This window comes from Trichosurus vulpecula, chromosome 7, assembly GCF_011100635.1.
Source record: "Trichosurus vulpecula isolate mTriVul1 chromosome 7, mTriVul1.pri, whole genome shotgun sequence".
Lineage (NCBI taxonomy): Eukaryota > Metazoa > Chordata > Mammalia > Diprotodontia > Phalangeridae > Trichosurus > Trichosurus vulpecula.
The window spans coordinates 58,600,282-58,617,290 of NC_050579.1; the positions used below are offsets into that span (position 1 = coordinate 58,600,282).

General features: G+C 43.7%; 2 protein-coding genes across 2 annotated transcripts; both read left to right on the forward strand.

Moving 5' to 3' along the window:
• The first annotated feature begins 1,434 nt into the window (after window positions 1-1,434).
• On the forward strand, window positions 1,435-5,240 carry ADORA3 (adenosine A3 receptor). The gene is made up of 2 exons (XM_036765803.1): window positions 1,435-2,173; window positions 4,198-5,240. The coding sequence occupies exons 1-2, from the start codon at window positions 1,824-1,826 to the stop codon at window positions 4,802-4,804; spliced, it is 957 nt and encodes a 318-aa protein (XP_036621698.1). The 5' UTR covers window positions 1,435-1,823; the 3' UTR covers window positions 4,805-5,240.
• Window positions 5,241-11,203: 5,963 nt separating this feature from the next.
• LOC118857527 (transmembrane domain-containing protein TMIGD3-like) lies at window positions 11,204-16,976 on the forward strand. Its single transcript, XM_036768185.1, has 3 exons — window positions 11,204-11,258; window positions 13,044-13,370; window positions 16,894-16,976. The coding sequence occupies exons 1-3, from the start codon at window positions 11,219-11,221 to the stop codon at window positions 16,974-16,976; spliced, it is 450 nt and encodes a 149-aa protein (XP_036624080.1). The 5' UTR covers window positions 11,204-11,218.
• The last annotated feature ends 33 nt before the right edge of the window (window positions 16,977-17,009 follow it).

The following is a 17,009-nucleotide window of genomic DNA, read 5'->3' on the forward strand; positions in this document are numbered from 1 at the left end:
GAGGGTGGGTGGGGAGAGAAGAGGGGAGAGAATTTGGAACTCAAAGTTTTAAAAGCAGATGTTCAAAAAAAAGTTTTGGCAAGCAACTAGGAAATTAGATATACAGGGAATGGGGCATAGAAATCTATCTTGCCCTATAAGAAAGTAAGGGAAAAGGGGATGGGGGGGAATGGGGTGACAGAAGGATGGGTTGACTGGGGAATGGGGCAATCAGAATACATGCCATCTTGGAGTGAGGGGGAGGGTAGAAATGGGGAGAAAATTTGTAATTCAAACTCTTGTGAAAATTAATGCTGAAAACTGAAAATATTAAATAAATAAATAATGATAAAGAAAGAAAAAAAAGGAAAGTCAGTTTTGTGTGAAAGGGGTTAATGTATAATAAGGCTAGAAAGGCAGGTTGGAGATAGGTTGTGAAGGGCTTTACATGCCAAACAGAGAGGAGTTTGTATTTGATTCTGAACATAATACAAAGCCATTGGGTATATTAAATGGAGAAGCATCATGGTCAGATCTGTGCTTTGACAGATGTATGAAGAATGGATTGGGCAAGCTGGAGGAAGGAAACTGAAGAGGAGATGATTGCAACAATCCTTTGAGAGGTGACGAAGTTCTGACATAGAGAAATGGATGTGTGAGTGAAGTAGGGGAATGTGAGAAGTGTGATGGACATAAAATCAATAGGATTTGGTGACTGATGGAATGTGTGGGGGAAGGGAAGAATGAGGAGCTGAGGGTGATTCCAAGGTTGTGAATATTAGTGACTGGAAAAATGGTGGTATCCTTGACCCGGGATACTTTGACCATAGAAGTTAGGGAAAGGAGTATAATAGGAGATAATGAGTTCTGTTTTCGCCATGTTGAGTTTGAGATGCCTTTTGGGATATCCACTTTGAAACGTCCGATAACCACTTGATGATTTCCTTTTGCACCTGGGCCCTTCTCACTACCCTGCTTTTCAGCTTCTTTTATATGTTACTTCTCCATTAGAGTATAAGCTCCTTGAGGATTCTTATGCATTTGTCATGTATTGTAAACTCTTTGAAGGCAGTGATCATGTTTCACACAGCCCTTGTATTTTCCCTAGAACTGGACACAGGGCTCTGCACATAGTAGGCATTTTGTTCAAGTTTGTTGATCAGAAATTCTCTTGTAAAGTCAGCATAATGCCAGGAATCCTACTTGATGATCACATGTTTGCCCTTTGTTCCCCAAATGTAGGTTCATACCCAGTTTCACACTTCCCTTGAATCCCTGGTGGGGTTTCAAATACATGACAATCTCTACAACAAACTCAGCTTCTTTCCTTTCTCTAAGTCTTCCCTCCTCCCTTTTGGCCTTCAGACAAAGATCTTTCTTGGTCCAATACTTCCTCTTGATTATCTCACTTCCTTAAATACCACCAAAGAGTGGAGCTTATCTTGATGGAGCTTGGAGGGAAGTTTAAGGGTAGCAGTAAACAAGGAGCTTGAGACTGTCCCTTTGGGGAATCAACAGCAACAGCTTTGGAGAGCCACTCTTGGAAGACTCCAGTCCGCAAAGAACCTTCCATCAAGACTCACAGGATCTTAGTGGTGATGCAATCCTTACAGAAGTTTATACGGCTTTGCTCTTCGGTGGATACTCTGTAAGGGTCAGGGTGTCTCCAAGAGCACTCTCCACTAGCAAGGAAAAGAAATGGGTGAATTATGAGTCTTGACAATTGCTGATCTTGAGCTTCTGGGGAGGTCCTCTATAGAACTGATATCTTAGTGCCAGCCTCACCGCCTCCAATTGGTTCCTTGCCTGCACCACCTACTCATCTCCCAACTGGAAAAAAAAAAATGCTTGGAAACGACACAACCCTGACACCTGGGAGCATAATGTATATCACTGTAGAGATTGTAATTGGACTTTGTGCCATCGTAGGCAATGTGCTCGTCATCTGGGTGGTGAAGTTGAACCCAGGCCTGCAGAATACCACCTTCTACTTCATTGTCTCTCTGGCCCTGGCTGACATCGCTGTGGGAGTGCTGGTCATGCCTCTCGCCATTGTGATTAGCTTGGGCATCACCATTCATTTCTATAACTGCCTTTTTATGACCTGTCTGCTGCTGGTCTTTACCCACGCCTCCATCATGTCCTTGGTGGCCATTGCTGTGGACCGCTACCTGAGGGTCAAGCTCACAATCAGGTACTTATTTACCTGCCTGTGCTGTGGAGTTAGGGAAGAGAATGGGGATTTGGGAGAGTGAGGTTGCTATGGGGAATGAGGGTGGCATGTGCAAAGCTCTGCTCTGGCACAATACATAGGAAGTGTGGTCTGGTGGCTAGTGCATTGGCTTTAGGGTCAGAAGGTTCAAATCCTGCCTTTGAAATGTACTACCTGTGACTGTGGCAAGTCACTTAACCTCTCTGAGCCACAGTTTCTTTATCTATAAAACGAGAGGGTTGGACTAGATGGCCTGTGAGGTCCTTTGCACTCCAAATCTATGACTCCCAGTATGGGAAAAGGAGATTCCAAGGGACACTGGAGGTGGCAGGAAGGAACAGGGAACTAGAACCTTCCCCCCCACCCATATTTATAGTTTTGCTATGTAAGCATAACTGAACTAAGCCTCTCTGTGTCCCCTATCCCCATTCCCAATCCAGCACTTTGTTCTATGTCTGTTCATCCTACTCCCTCTCCCCACTTTAGGGGCAGAGTGGTGTTCTCTTGTCTCAGCTCTGTTCTCACAGATTGATTGGCTTCCCAATCAATGTATCTTCTAATCAAAAGCATCTAATTCACATGAAATTTTCTAGAATTTTTAATTGACAGAAAACTATTTGCTTAGGCCACTGGTAAAGAGACAAAAAGGTAAGGAGGTAGGAGGTGATGATCATTGCTCTCCTGTAATGCAACGTTTCCCCCTTTCATTTCCCAACTGGGTGAGTGGGCTCACAAGAAAGTTTTCTATTTGTTTTGTGCTTTGAAAATATGTCCCCCAAACCGGATTCTTTCCCTCTGTCAAGTGGCTTAGATCTTGATTAAGTGGCAAAAAGAACAGGATTCCAAGTGGAAAAGTCAAGCTTCCTCAAGAGATCAATTGTGTTCCATTTTTTTTGAAGTGTTAATGGTTTCTTTTATTTTTATATTACATTTACTTCTGAATATATTCCTACTCCCCTCCCCAGAGAGTTTTCCTAGAAATAAAGATTTTTTTAAAAAGAGCTCAGCAAAACCAGGTGAAATGTAGTTTATATCTTACACCATAGATGATAGTCTATACCCATAGCTATTCCCCACTTCACAAATGAGAGTAGTGCATTTTCTTCTCTGCTCCCTTGGGCTGAGCTTGTTCATTGCAATTATATCATAGTCAGTTGCCTTTATTGGTCTGCCCATTTGCATTGTTGTAGTCTTTGTGGATGCTGTTTTCTTGGCTCTGTTGCTTTACTAGGGATCAGTTGCTATGTCTTCTGACATTTTCTGAATTGGCCCCACTTGTTCTTTCTCATGGCACAGTGATATTCCATTGCATTTGTGTACCACAGTGTGTGTGGCTAATTCCCCAAATGAACCAGTCCTGCCATTTTACATCCTTCTATCTTACTGCCCTAACCTGGCCACAGTCTAGGAAGATAAGAAGAGGGAGAGGAGAGCTCCATTGCAGTAACTACTGCCTGGCCTCTGTCAGTTCCCTCCCTTCTAGAAACTTACCCCTTTCACCAAAGATGGCAGATGGAAGAGTTCTTGGGGAAAATATCATCACGAATTTTGAAAATTCTTGGAATGGAGCCATAAGATTTGGAGATCAAGTCTAACCTCCTCCTATTACAGATGAGGAAACTGAGACCCACACAAGTAATGATACCTTCTTAAGGTTATTAACTATCAAGACCAGGATTCAAGTCCAGGCCTTCTGGCTATAGGTCCCATGCTACAAATTTTCTTATGAAGCCATCGGGCTGATTCTCTATCCCAATTATGACTCTTGCCATAAGGAAATAACCCCAAGGAAGGTTTGGAAATTTTTATTCAAAACTACTCTGTTCTTCTTGCTGTCATATCTATATTATTCAAGTGTGGAAACAACAGGATATCAGCCTGCTCTTGAGAAAGTTCTGAGGATAGAATGCTTGGTCTCCTTTCTCCCTGGCTCTCCTTATCTCCTCTGCTTTCCAGTCTCTAGAAATTTCTGCCTTAAAACTATGGGTTCTTTCCCCTCCCAACAGATACAAGAGAGTGATCACTCAGAAAATCATATGGATGGCCCTGGGGTTCTGCTGGCTGGTGTCCATCCTGGTCGGGCTGGTTCCCATGTTTGGCTGGAACGAGAGACTGAGCCCAGGGGTCTCTGGGAATGCCAGCTTCCTCCCGTGCCGCTTCCGTTCCGTGATGAGGATGGACTACATGGTCTATTTCAGCTTTTTCACCTGGATCCTCATCCCGTTGATCATTATGTGTGCCATCTATATTGACATTTTCTATGTCATCCGGAACAAGCTCAGACAGAACTTCACTGGCTCTAAAGAGACAGGTGCATTCTATGGGAGGGAATTCAAGACAGCCAAGTCCCTGCTTCTTATCCTCTTCTTGTTTGCCGTATCCTGGCTGCCTCTGTCCATCATCAACTGTGTTTCTTATTTCTTCCCTGATGCTTACATACCCCAAGAGTTGCTCTGCTTGGGCATCCTGCTGTCTCATGCCAACTCCATGATGAATCCCATTGTGTATGCTTGCAAAATAAAGAAGTTCAAAGAAACCTACCTCCTGATCCTCAAATCCTATGTCCTACACATACCTTCTGTGTCCTTGAGCACTGAACAAATTTCAGAATAGAGATCCTGGGAATGACAATTGCCCTTGACTCTCATCACTTCTTTTGCTGGAGACTGAGGGAGTCCTTTGGTTCAGCATCTCATTAACTGGATCTACACATCCCCCTCTGTCTTTGCTCTGCAGAGGATTGGACTCCAGATGGCAGCTATTAGAAAACTCAGCCACCCGTACTCTGCTCTTCGTTAATCTTATGGGGAAGTCTGAGCAACAAGTGCCAGAGATTGCTTCATTTCTTTATCTCTAAAATGGGAACTCCAAGACTCAGTAGGTGGTAAACATGTTGGACGATGATTGAGGTCTGAGCCATTGTATCCACCTTCCTCCTAACAACGGCCCTGTTGGAAGGATGGATGGGAAGCAGGCTGAACAGAATGGTGGTTTGAACTACTTAGTTAACTTGCAGGCATACTTGATCAAATAAAAGATGTTACCTTAACATGTGGCACAGCTGCTTGCTTGGGGAAGGGTTGCCTGAGACACAGCAGCATAGCTGGTTGCAGCTAACACATGGCCAGCTTTCTACAGGAGAGTGCCGTGAGAAAGAAAAAAAGAAAGAAGGAAAGAAAGAAAGAAAGAAAGAAAGAAAGAAAGAAAGAAAGAAAGAAAGAAAGAAAGAAAGGAAAGAAGGAGAAAGGAGGGAAGGAAGGAAGGAAGGAAGAAAGAAAGAAAGAAAGAAAGAAAGAAAGAAAGAAAGAAAGAAAGAAAGAAAGAAAGACAGGAAGGAAGGAAGAAAGGAAGAAAGACAGGAAGGAAGGAAGAAAGAAAGAAAGAAAGAAAGAAAGAAAGAAAGAAAGAAAGAAAGAAAAAAAGAAAGGAAGGAAGGAAGGAAGAAAGAAAAGAAGAAAGAAAGAGAGAAAGAAAAGAAGAAAGAAAGAAAGAAAAAAGAAAGAAGGGAGGGAGGGAAGGAAGGAAGGAAGAAAGGAAGAAAAAAAGACAGGAAGGAAGGAAGGAAGGAAGAGAGAAAGAAAGAAAGTGGAGAGAGAGAGGAGAGAGAGAAGGAGAAAGGAGAGAGGTGAGCAGAGAGGAGAAAGAGGAGAGAGAGGAGAGGAGAGAGGAAAGAGGAAGAGAGAGGGGAGGTGGGGAGGATCTTCTTTTCCTCTTCTCCACAACATCTGGATCCTCATTCCTGGGCTAAAAGGAGAATATTTCAATCTCATAAGCCATTCCCCTATATTCCAAACCATAGGATGGAACCTCTGTACTACAGGGTCTCGAGCCTTCTCCCCAACCCCACCCGTACTGCATGGTTTCACTTCTCATCTCATGGAAGAAACTTAGGCAACAGAAGAGAAGGCAGCGCTGTCACTGCCACCCCGCACCCCAGGCTCGGCAGTAGCATGTACAATACATTTTTAAAAAGAACCATCCATCTGGCCTCAGGCACTTACTAGCTTACTAGAGTTGGACATGACTGAAACAACCCAACAACAACGAGCCTATCTTAAGGGGTGTGTGTGTGTGTGTGTGTGTGTGTGTGTGTGTGTGTCTGTGTGTGTCTGTGTCTGTGTGCGTGTATGTGTATTAAGACAGGTTGATAGGTTGTCACAAACTTGTCACCTTAAGGCTTTGTGGTATAATGAAAAGCTCTGGATTTGGAGTCAGAAAACTTGAGGTTGAAACCCGGCTCTGCCACTTGGTACCTGTGTGAATTCAGGCAAGTTACTTCTAGTCTTAAAATCCTAAGATCCCTTTGTGACTTCAGTCTACATATCTGCAAAATGAGGGGGTTGGACTAGATGACTGTAAAATCCTGTGATCCTACTGGCCCTAACACTTGAAGAATGGGAGGTGGTGGTGGTGGTGGTGGTGGCAATCTTCTGCCGGAGTCTGCTGGGATCATGGGGCTTACAGCTGGAGAAGACCTCAGGAGTCATCCAGTCCAACCCCCTCATTTTACAAATGTGGGGACTGAGGCTCTGGAAGGTAAGGGTTATATGAGGTTACATGAATAGTAAGTGTCATGGGTGGGATTTGAACCCAGTTTCTCTGCCTCCAGTCAGTGCTTGCCCTCTGTATCATGCATAGATTTTCACTTTCATATTAAAATTATTACTTTATTGAAAAAAAGAAACCAAAGATTAAATAAGACAGAGAAGACTGTTCTGTAGAAACCAACTCAGTAAGTGAGAAAACTGTACAAGGTGCTTTTAAGTACAAAGACAAAAAAATAAAAGGATCTTATATTCTACCCTAAAACCCAAGAAACCTGGAAACAGACCTTGCTCATTAATGTTCAACCATAAGAGTTTATTTTAATCCTAATCTCATTCCCAGACGATCCTTGGCATTCTAACTCAGCCTCTGTCCTCATTTTGGTGTAACAGACTCTGAGCTGTTTACCTGTCCTGGTTTCTCTCTGGCCAATCAAAGGGAAATTGTTTATCTCCTATGAACTCTATTGTTGTTCAGTCAGTTTTTAGTTGTGTCCGACTTTTCACTACCCCCATTTGGGGTTTTCTGGGCAAACATACTGGAGTTGTTTACCATTTCCTTCTCCAGTTCATTTTACAGATGAGGAAACTGAGGCAAAAAGGATTAAGTGACTTGCTCAAGGTCACACAGCTAGTAAGTGTTTGAGGCCAGATTTGAATTCAGGAACATGAGTCTTCCTGACTCTAGACCCAGCACTCTCTGCACTATGGTGCCACCTAGTGCCCATCCTATACCTTTCAGCCAAAACGGTCCATTCCTCCCTCTCCAGGTCCCTAAGGAAGATGTAAAACTGTCTGGGAAGCATTAAGGAAACAGAGCCCCAAATCCATGTCCTTCTTCAATGTGGAATAGTGGAATAGGAAGTCCAAAGAGCTGTATGCGAGCCCTGGTTTGGTCACTTGATGCTCTCTGCCCTCTCTGGCCTTAGGAATCTTGGGATCAAACTGTGTATGGTATGTATACTAGCTGTGGAAGCATAGGCACATCACCTAATCTCTCAGTGCCACAGGTAACCCTTTAACAGGAGTTCTGAACTTCTGGTCCATGAACTTCAACATATGTGTGTGTGTGTATATAGATATATATATGTGTGTGTGTGTGTGTATGTATATGTGTGTGTATGTACACACATATACATTTACACACATATATACATACATGTACACACTTATAATAATAGTGTATCTTTCATAACAGTATTTTAACGTAATTGTTTCTTTTGTAATCCTATATATTTTATTTTACTCATCTAAAAGGATTATTCTGCGAAAGAGTCATTAGGCTTCACCAGACGTCAAAGAGGTCTGTGACACAAAAAACGGTGAAGACCCCTGTTTTAGAATAATCAATTTTGGAAGAATTACATTTGAGGGCACTTGGGGATATACCAAAAGCACATCCCAAAGTACAAGGCACCAGGCGCTAAGGATTCAAAAACAAAAATGAAAACCGGCCCCTGAACTCAAGGAGCTTATGTTCTACTGGGGTGAATGTGATAATAAGCTGTCAGCAGAATTTTAAATGCAGTCCGGACTGGACCGGTTTCCAACCTGGGAATGGCCAAGCCAAATGGAGCAGGCTGGAGGAAGGTGTGTCAGGACACAAAGTAGCAGTGTAATTTATTTCAGATTAATTTATTGCAAACAAGGAAGCCCTCCCCCCACCACCTCCTGAGAAGGAGGGCTTAAGTTGGAGTACAGGCAATGCTTATGTACATAAGTGGGCTGGACTATGGCATAATTATTCTTAGGTCTTGAGTAGAAGTTTCCTACAGCAGGCTCATGCATGAACAATGCAGGTGATCCTGGCTTCTGTGGGAAAAGTCTCCGAGGTGATTGTCTCACAGCGGGCTACAGTATCTGATTTGGTGCACTTAGTTGTTACAAGGAGCAGGGTTTATGAACAAGTGAAGCAAGGTGATGGATGGCTCTCAGGTCCCTGGGAAAGAGCAGGCAGTGAACACCTGGTGCTTAGTCAGGGCAATATACTTTGCCAGAAGGTGAGATCATCCAAAGCACAAAGGACTGTTGTTATGCCAAGCTCAGGGCACAGCCTGCTTGCTGGGCCTTAGGTCTGGGAAACAGGGCACCTCCAAAATATTTTGGCAAATATAAGATCCTTAGGCTCACATTTTGTCAATATCCCTTGCTGACCCTCTCTGATTGGATGTTGGAGTACTGAGGTTCTCTCCAAATGTCCATTTGAGGAGGGTGCCCAGGCCAGCCATTTCTTCATTTCCCAGTCATCTTCACTTCTCTGGACTTGTTCATCATGCTGCTGAGCCAGGCGCTTTCTCTCTACTGTCTGCCCTTCCTTATTTTTCAACTTCTTTTTTCATGTTGTTTTCCCCATTAGATTGTAAGCTCCTGGAGAACAAGGACTGTCTTGTGTCTTCCTTTGTATCCCCAGTGCTTAGCACAGAGCCTGGCACTTAGGAGGCCTTTAATGCATGCTTATTGATGGACTGACTGACAAGATAATTTGAAGTGGGGAGGAGTCCTAATGATAAAGTGTATGGAAAAGGTCTTCCTGTTAGAGACGCTACCCTAAGCAGAGCCTTGAAGGACCATAGATTTAGAACTGAAAAGGGAAGCAAAGCTGTCTAAGATGCAGAAGTGAAGAGGGACTGTGTTCCAGGGGTGGGAAGAGAGCCTGTGCAGCAAAATCATGGGGTTAGAAGATGAAACGTCCAGCTTGGGAGATGGTCGGTTTGGCTGGAAGACAGAACGCTTGAAGCGGGGAGTGAGGTGAAATAAGTTTAGAAAGCCAGGAGAAAGATAGATTGTGGAACTTTAAATGTCAGCCTGAGGAGAGGTGGAGGAGGGGAAAGGCAAGAAAGGAACAAGCATTTATTTAGCACCTGTGTGTGCACCCGGCATTGTGGCGAGTGTTTTACAAATATTATCTTGTTTGTTCTGAGAGTGTGTCTTATCCTAGAGGCAACGTAGATGCTACTGAAGGAAGATTTTGAACAGTGGCATGATATAGTCAGACCTGTGCCTCAGGAAGATTAATCGGGCAGCTGTATAGAGGATGGATTGGAGAAGGGGAGACCGATTAGAAGGTTGTTGTAACAGTGAAGGCGAGAGGCAATGGGAATGGGGGTGAGAAACATGGTGGTAAAACTGATAGGAGATGGCAAATAAGAGGCAGTGCAGGAAGTGGTGGTGTAGTTAGGGCACTAGATTCAGTGTCAGGAAGACCTGGTTCAAATCCTGCCTCAGATGCTCATTAGCCATAGGATAGCTATAAACTTTATCTCCCAGAGTCTCAGCCTCCTTCTCTGTCAAAAGAAGGGGTTGAACTCTGTGGCCTTTAAGGTGTCTTCCAGTTCAAAATCTATGATCCTATTAGTGCATTATGGAATCAGTTAAAGTGCATTTATTAGGTGCCTACTGAATACCAAGCACTGTGCTAAATACTGAAGAGATAAAGAAAAGTAAAAAACAAAAACAAAAAACCAAACCCTCCTGAAACAAACAAAATAAAACTTAGTCCTTGCCCTCAGGAAGCTCACAGTCTAATGGGAAAGAAAACATGCAAGTAACTATGTCCAAACGAGATATAGAGAAAGAGTAAATTGGGGAGTAATCACCATTGGGAAGGCAAGGGGGAATTGGGAAAAGCTTCCTATACAAGGAGAGACTTTTGCTGAGACTTGAAGGAAGCCAGGGAGGAAAGGAGGTCAGCATTCCAGGTGTGGGGACAGCCAGGGAAAATGCCTGAAGTGGGGAGATGGAGTATTTTGTGTCTATGATACCCTCCACTGAGGGTGGATGGGTCCTGCCATCTGAACAGAGGAAGGCAAGATTTATATATCGAAAGAGTTTGCTCAGTTTAAGAGATAACCCAGACAAAAACAAACAAACAAACAAAAAAAAAACCAAAAAAAAAAAGCCTGACATTTGAACATTTCTAGAAAGTTGGCATGGTGGCTGGTAATTGCTATTTTCTACCTCAAAAGAATTAGTCATATGCAGAGAGAAGGTGACAAAAGAATTTACCCAGCCTATAATTTTGCTAAGCATTCAAAGGAATTTTCATAGGATTTGGAGGCAGCAGGAAACACGGAGATCCCCTGGTTAATCTAAACCCCTTACTGTGCAAATGAAGAAGCTCTGGCTCAGGTTTTGAGGTTTGCCAAGGGTGGCATAGTAAGTAGCCTAATTGTGTGCCAAGGCTGGAGACCAGAAGGCCAGTTAGGAGGGCACTGTCGTGGTTGAGAAGTGAAAATGGCTTGAATGAGGGTAGCAGCAACAGCAGCACACAGGGCAGCTCGGCCATGTGCAAATTGTCCAAGACACTTTCTCTGGTTACTCAATGAGATACTGTCCTGCGAGGCTTGTTTCAAGGAAGAGAAGGATGGAACTTGAGCTCAGATGTGTCTGTGTTCCCTTGAACAGATTCAGCTGTCCACAGAGGCCTGCGAGTCCCTCAAGATTGCTCTTCTGTTGTTCCTGCCAGGGGTTTGCTTCTTGAGCCATGAAGCTCTTACTAGTGCTCCTGAGTGCTTTTTTTACAGGTAAGAGGCAGGGAAGGAACATTTCGGGCTGCCGATTCTGTCTGCAGACTGTACCATTGTGGCATTGTCCATATTACTTCTCATTCCTAGCTCTGATAAGAGGTGAAGTAGGGTAAAGAATCTGAAACCACTGGCCCACTCCCAACTGAGGGGTGGGAGTCTTTTTCTGATATCCAGGCTCCCCCGTCTAATGTTAGAACGTACATGCACAAAAAGTAGAACGTGATTCTCAGAAGTGGAAACAGCTTTGAATTTGGGGTTCAGAGACCCAGCTTTTAATTTTGGCGCCAACACTTTCCAGTTGTGTGTCCGTGAACTAGTCACAACCTTGATGAACCTCATTTTAAAGTGAGCACGTTGAACTCATGACTTCTAAGGTCTCTTCCAGATCCAGATCCTCTAATCTTATCTCTATATTCACCCTCTTCAGGGACCCAGTTCAGAACTTCTGAGAGACGCCACTCAGAGTGAGCCTCATTTATGACAGCTTGAGAAGGCCAACAGGCCATACTAGGCAGAGCAATGAGCAGAGATAGCTATGCTAGAGTAGGGTGGGTCGGGGTGGGCTTCTCCTGGTGCTTTGGAAGTAGGGGACCTGGGTTCAAATCTCAAATCTGCTACTCACTAACTTTGCTGTGTGTGTTTTTTAATTTAATATTTTATTTTTCCCCAATTACATGTAAAAACAATTCTAACTTTCATTTTTTTCAAATTTTGAGTTCCAAATACTCTCTCTCCCCTCCTCCCCATTGAGAGGGCAAGCAAACTGATGCTGGTTATACATGTGTAGTCATGCAAAACACATTTCCATGGATGTCATGCTGCACTCGTTAACTTTGTGACCTTGTGCCAGTCATTCAACCTCTTTGAACCCAAGTTCCACATCTGTAAAAGGATAGGGCTGGAGTAGATAACCCTTTTCAAAGCTATGATCTTTTCACTATCATTTTGCCTTTTTGAGACTGTTTCCTAAACTCTGGTTGGGTGAGAAAGACCATTTTGTATGGTTCTTTGACTAGCTGACATATGCTCTAGAGCAGGGATCTCAACACCAAACTGTATACATCTTGAAACCTACACTAGGGAAATGGAGCAACAGAGGCTTCCCTGCACATACTATTTTCAGCTTTTTGCAGTGACAGGAAGGATAAAAATCCCCAACGTTCTCATTTCCCTTTTCTGAGGCAGTATGTGAAAGAGGAAATGTCTTTAATTTTTTGTCTTTGAGGTTAGAGAATAGGAGAGTATTGAGGGGACGGTACATGCTTTTCAAGACTACTTATTAAGACACAATTTGAATCTTTCCAAATTCATAGTGTGGAGGACTGTCTTCTAGGTCATGTTGGTTCAAAGTCTGGAAAAGGGTTTTGGCTAAGGCAGAGATATAGTTGGGAAATAAGATATAGATGGACTTGCTTTTTTCTTTTTTCTTTTCATGGAGACCAAAATAACCTTGGACTTGAGAAAACTGGGTGACCTTAGACCTGCAGAACTGTTGGCAAACTCTAAACTGATGTGACCTTGGTGCAGGGTTGAAATCACACATCAAGGAGAGAACGATAAAGAATTTCTAACCCTAAGTCAGAATGAGGCAACTGACACAGCCAGATACAGGTGGACAAACTTATTCCCTATGTAGAGAATAGACTTAGCTGGAATGATGGAATAAAAAATCTTTGATAAAGGCAGGAAAAGGGTATTAAATGATTTGCTAACTGGGAGGGCAGGTCTTACCATGATGCTTGAAAGGGTGAAAGGTGTTTGTTTGTTTTTTTAACCCTACAGATGCTATAGTCATGGATGGAAAGGTCAAGGAAGGCTTTGTACAGGATAAAACTTCTGTCACCTGCAGCTATGACCCGTACTATAAGGACTATCCCAAGTATTGGTGCAAAGGCTATTACCGTAACCACTGCAGTGTCATTGCTTCAACACCTAACAGCACCAACCGGGTGTCCCTGAATGATACCGGAATGCAACTCATCATCACTCTGACATGTCTTACCAAGGAAGACACAGGGTGGTACTGGTGTGGCATACAGAGGGATTATGCCAGTGACTTCATGGATTATACAGAATTGATTGTGTTCAACAGTGAGAAAGAAGCAGCAGGTAGCCTTGGGCTGAAAGTGAGGAAGTCAGGGGGAAACCCACATCAGATGCTTGGTCATTGGTGTGGCAAATATCCTTTAGGACTAGTACCCCCAGACTGGTTGCTTTTCTTTTACAGCACCCTTCATTTCACTCATTTATTCATTAAGCATTAAGTACCTACTATGTGCCAAACACTCTGCTATGCTCTGGGGGATATAAAAAGAAACAAAATATAGTCCCTGCCCTCAAGAAGCTTATAATCCAATGAGGGAAGACAACATGCAAACAAACATATACAAAGCAACTGTGTGCAGATAAATAGGAAATAATGAAGATGCTGGAGTTAGGAGGCATTGCCGAAGGCTTCCAAAGAAAGCCAGGGAGATCAGAAGTCAGAGCAGAGGAGGGAGAGCATTCTGGGCATGGGGGCCAGCCAGAGAAACTGCCCAGTGCTGAGAGATGGAGTGTCTTGTTTGAGGAATAGCAAGGAGGCCAGTGTCACTGGATCAGAAGGTGCCTGGTAAGGTATAAGGTATAAGAAAACTGGAAGGGTAGGAGGGGGCCAGGTTGTGAAGGGCTTTGGTTGCCAAACAGAGCATTTAGGAATTTGGTCCTGGACGTGAGGGGGAGCCACTGGAGTTTATTGAGTAGGGCAGTGACATAGTCACTGTGCTTTAGGAAAATCACTTTAGTGGCTGGAGGATGGATTGGATTGGGGAGAGACTTGAGGCAGGCAAACCTACCAACAGCCATTCCAGGCATGAGGTGATGAGGGCCTGCACCAGTGGGGTGGCAATGTCAGAGGAGAGAAGGGGGTGTATTCAAGAGATGTTGCAAATGCAAAATTGAAAGGCCTTAGCCACAGCTTGGATATGAGGGTGGGGTGAGGATGGGGGTGACGAGACATAGTGAAGAATCAAGGATGATTCCTAGGTTGTGAGCCTGCAGGACAAGCCTCTACAGTAATAAGGAATGTAGGAATGGGGGAAGGTTTAGGAAGAAAGATTCCTGAGCTCTGTCTTGGATATACTGAATTTAAGATGTCTACTGACCATCCAATTCGAGATGACTGAAAAGCAGTTGGAGATGCAAGATTGGAGGTCAGCAGAGAGAATGGGGCAGGATAAGTAGATCTGAAAATCATCAGCATAGAAATGATAATTAAATCCATGGTTGCTGATGAGATCACCAAGTGAAATAGTATAGGAGGAGAAGAGAAGAGGCCCAAGACAGAACCGTGAGGGGCACCTGTAGTTAGAGAAGGATCTGGAGAACAATACAGCAAAGGTGACTGAGAAGGAATAGGTGGGAGGAAAATCGGGAGACAGTGATGTCCTGAAATCTAGAGAGACAAGAATATTGAGGAGAGTGATCAATGGTGTCAAATTCTACAGAGAAGTCGAGAAGAATGAGGACTGAGAAAAGGCCACTGAATTTGGCAATGAAGAGATCATTGGTAACTTAGGAGAGAGCAGTTTCAGTGAAAGGATAAAGACTGGAAGCCAGATTGTAAGTGGCTAAGAAGAGAGCGAGAGGAGAAAAAGTGGAGGAATTTAACCACAGAGGGCAGAATGTGTCTAAGATGATTGTTAGGGTTGGAAGGATCAAGTGAAGGTTTTTTTCTGGTTGGGGGAGTCATGGACATGTTTGTGGGCAGTAGGGAAGGGACCAGTAGACAAGGAGAGATAGAAAATAAGTGAAAGTGCACAAGACGGAAGGGGCAATCTGTTGGAGGAAACAAAATAGAATAGAATTACATGAACAAGTAGAGGGGTCAGCCTTGCTAAGGAGTAAGTCCACTTTGTCTTGTGAAACAGAGTGAAGGGAGAGAAACTTTGATAGTAGGTACCTGAGTGGATTAAGAAGAAAAGAGAATAGGGAGTTCCTGGGCAAAAGGCCTTAATTTTATCTGTCAAATATGAGGTAAGGTTCTCAGCTAAAAGTAGTGGGAGGAGGAGCCACGGGAGCCTTGGGAGGAATGAAAAGATTTGGAAGAGCTGTTGTGGACAGTGGGATGGTGGTTGATAAAGGAGGTACAGTAGGATTGCCTGGCAGCAGTGAAAGCCCAGTTGAGGTTGTGTAACCTAAATTTGTAGTGGTTCCAGTCTGAGTGGTCCAACTATTTTCTCCATGTTTGTTCAGAAGGACTATAAGGAAAGCTGAGCACTGCAGAATCAACACTTTTGAATTGTGGTGCTGCAGAAGACTTTTGAGAGTCCCTTGGATGGCCAGGAGATCAAATCAGTCACTACTTAAAGAATTTAATTCAGGCTATTCCCTGGAAGATCAAATATTGAAGCTTAAATACTTTAGCCACATAATGAGAAGTTGGGACTCATTGGAAAAGACCCTGATGTTGGGAAAGTTTGAAGGCAAAATGAAAAGGTGATAGCAGAGGATGAGACAGATAAATAGTGTCATGGAAACATCAAACATGAATTTGAACAGACTTTGAGAGATAGTGGAGAACCGAAGGGCTTGAGATGCTATGGTGTGCGGGGTCACGAAGAGTCAGACGTGACTGAACAACAAAAATATCCATAGATGTATATGTGTGTATGTGTAATGGAAAAAAAAACCCAGAAGATTTTGGGGAGCAATAACTACGTAAGCCTTATAGTATTTTGGAGTTGGGTGTATGATCAGAAAAGAGATTTAAGGTGATTAATTGAATGCTGTGCTCCCAGGTTTGGCCTTGCACACCTGGAGCCTAATCCACCGAGGGATGATAAGGCCCTGAAAAACACCTGATTTCCGTTGATTAGTGTGAGATAACCCACGTTTAATCTGGGAATCAGAAACAAGCAACTGACTTTCATACTAGTTACTTAGCAATTAATTGAGTCTTCCCAGAAGGGAGGCCAAGTTAGGGAACAGAGTTAAGGTCAGAAAGTTGATTGGTGAAGCAAAACAAGGCAAGACTCATCAAAGCTGACCCGGTGTTTCTATGGCAAGTCCGAGGATTCAAGTCTGTTTCTACCAGTGGAGGAGCTGCATTGCTCTGGGGAGTTTCAAGCCTCGGTCAGTGCTTCTCTCTATTTCAGAGTCCCTGGCTTATCACTGGAATGACTCCAACCTCTCCCTTCGGCTGGTGCTGGCTTCTGATCATCTCCATTCATGACCCTGTCTGATGATGTCTACCCTTCACAACATAGATTGGTGCTGATGGTCTGCACCTTATGACAAATGATGTCAAGCAAGACAAAGTTTATAAGGCACATAGCAGAGTGCCTGGCACCTAGTAGGCACTTCGTAAATTGTTCCTTCCCCCTATTATTTGTCCCCATGAACTGTGTTGCCTCCTCCTTGACGATAGGTTTATGGAGGACATCCTAGGTGTTGTCAGCCTGATATTTGACCAAGATTATAGACCCCTGGGGGATGGCTCCCATGACATCCGCTTCTCCCTTCTCACAGCACCAAGGCCAGGGTCAATACACCAAGGGCACTAGTTCATAGTAAGCTGAGTATTAGCCTCCAGGCAAAAAGAGGGCCCTGGAGGGAAGCAGCACATGCTAACATAAAATTCTCTTTAATGCAGACCTCCAAAGGAGGCAGAACAGAACCTGCAAGAACAGCGGTGTTGCCCATGGTGAAAATCACAGCAGGTGTGTCAAAAGCTGAAGGGATAATTGGGCATGGAAAGGGAAGATTTAT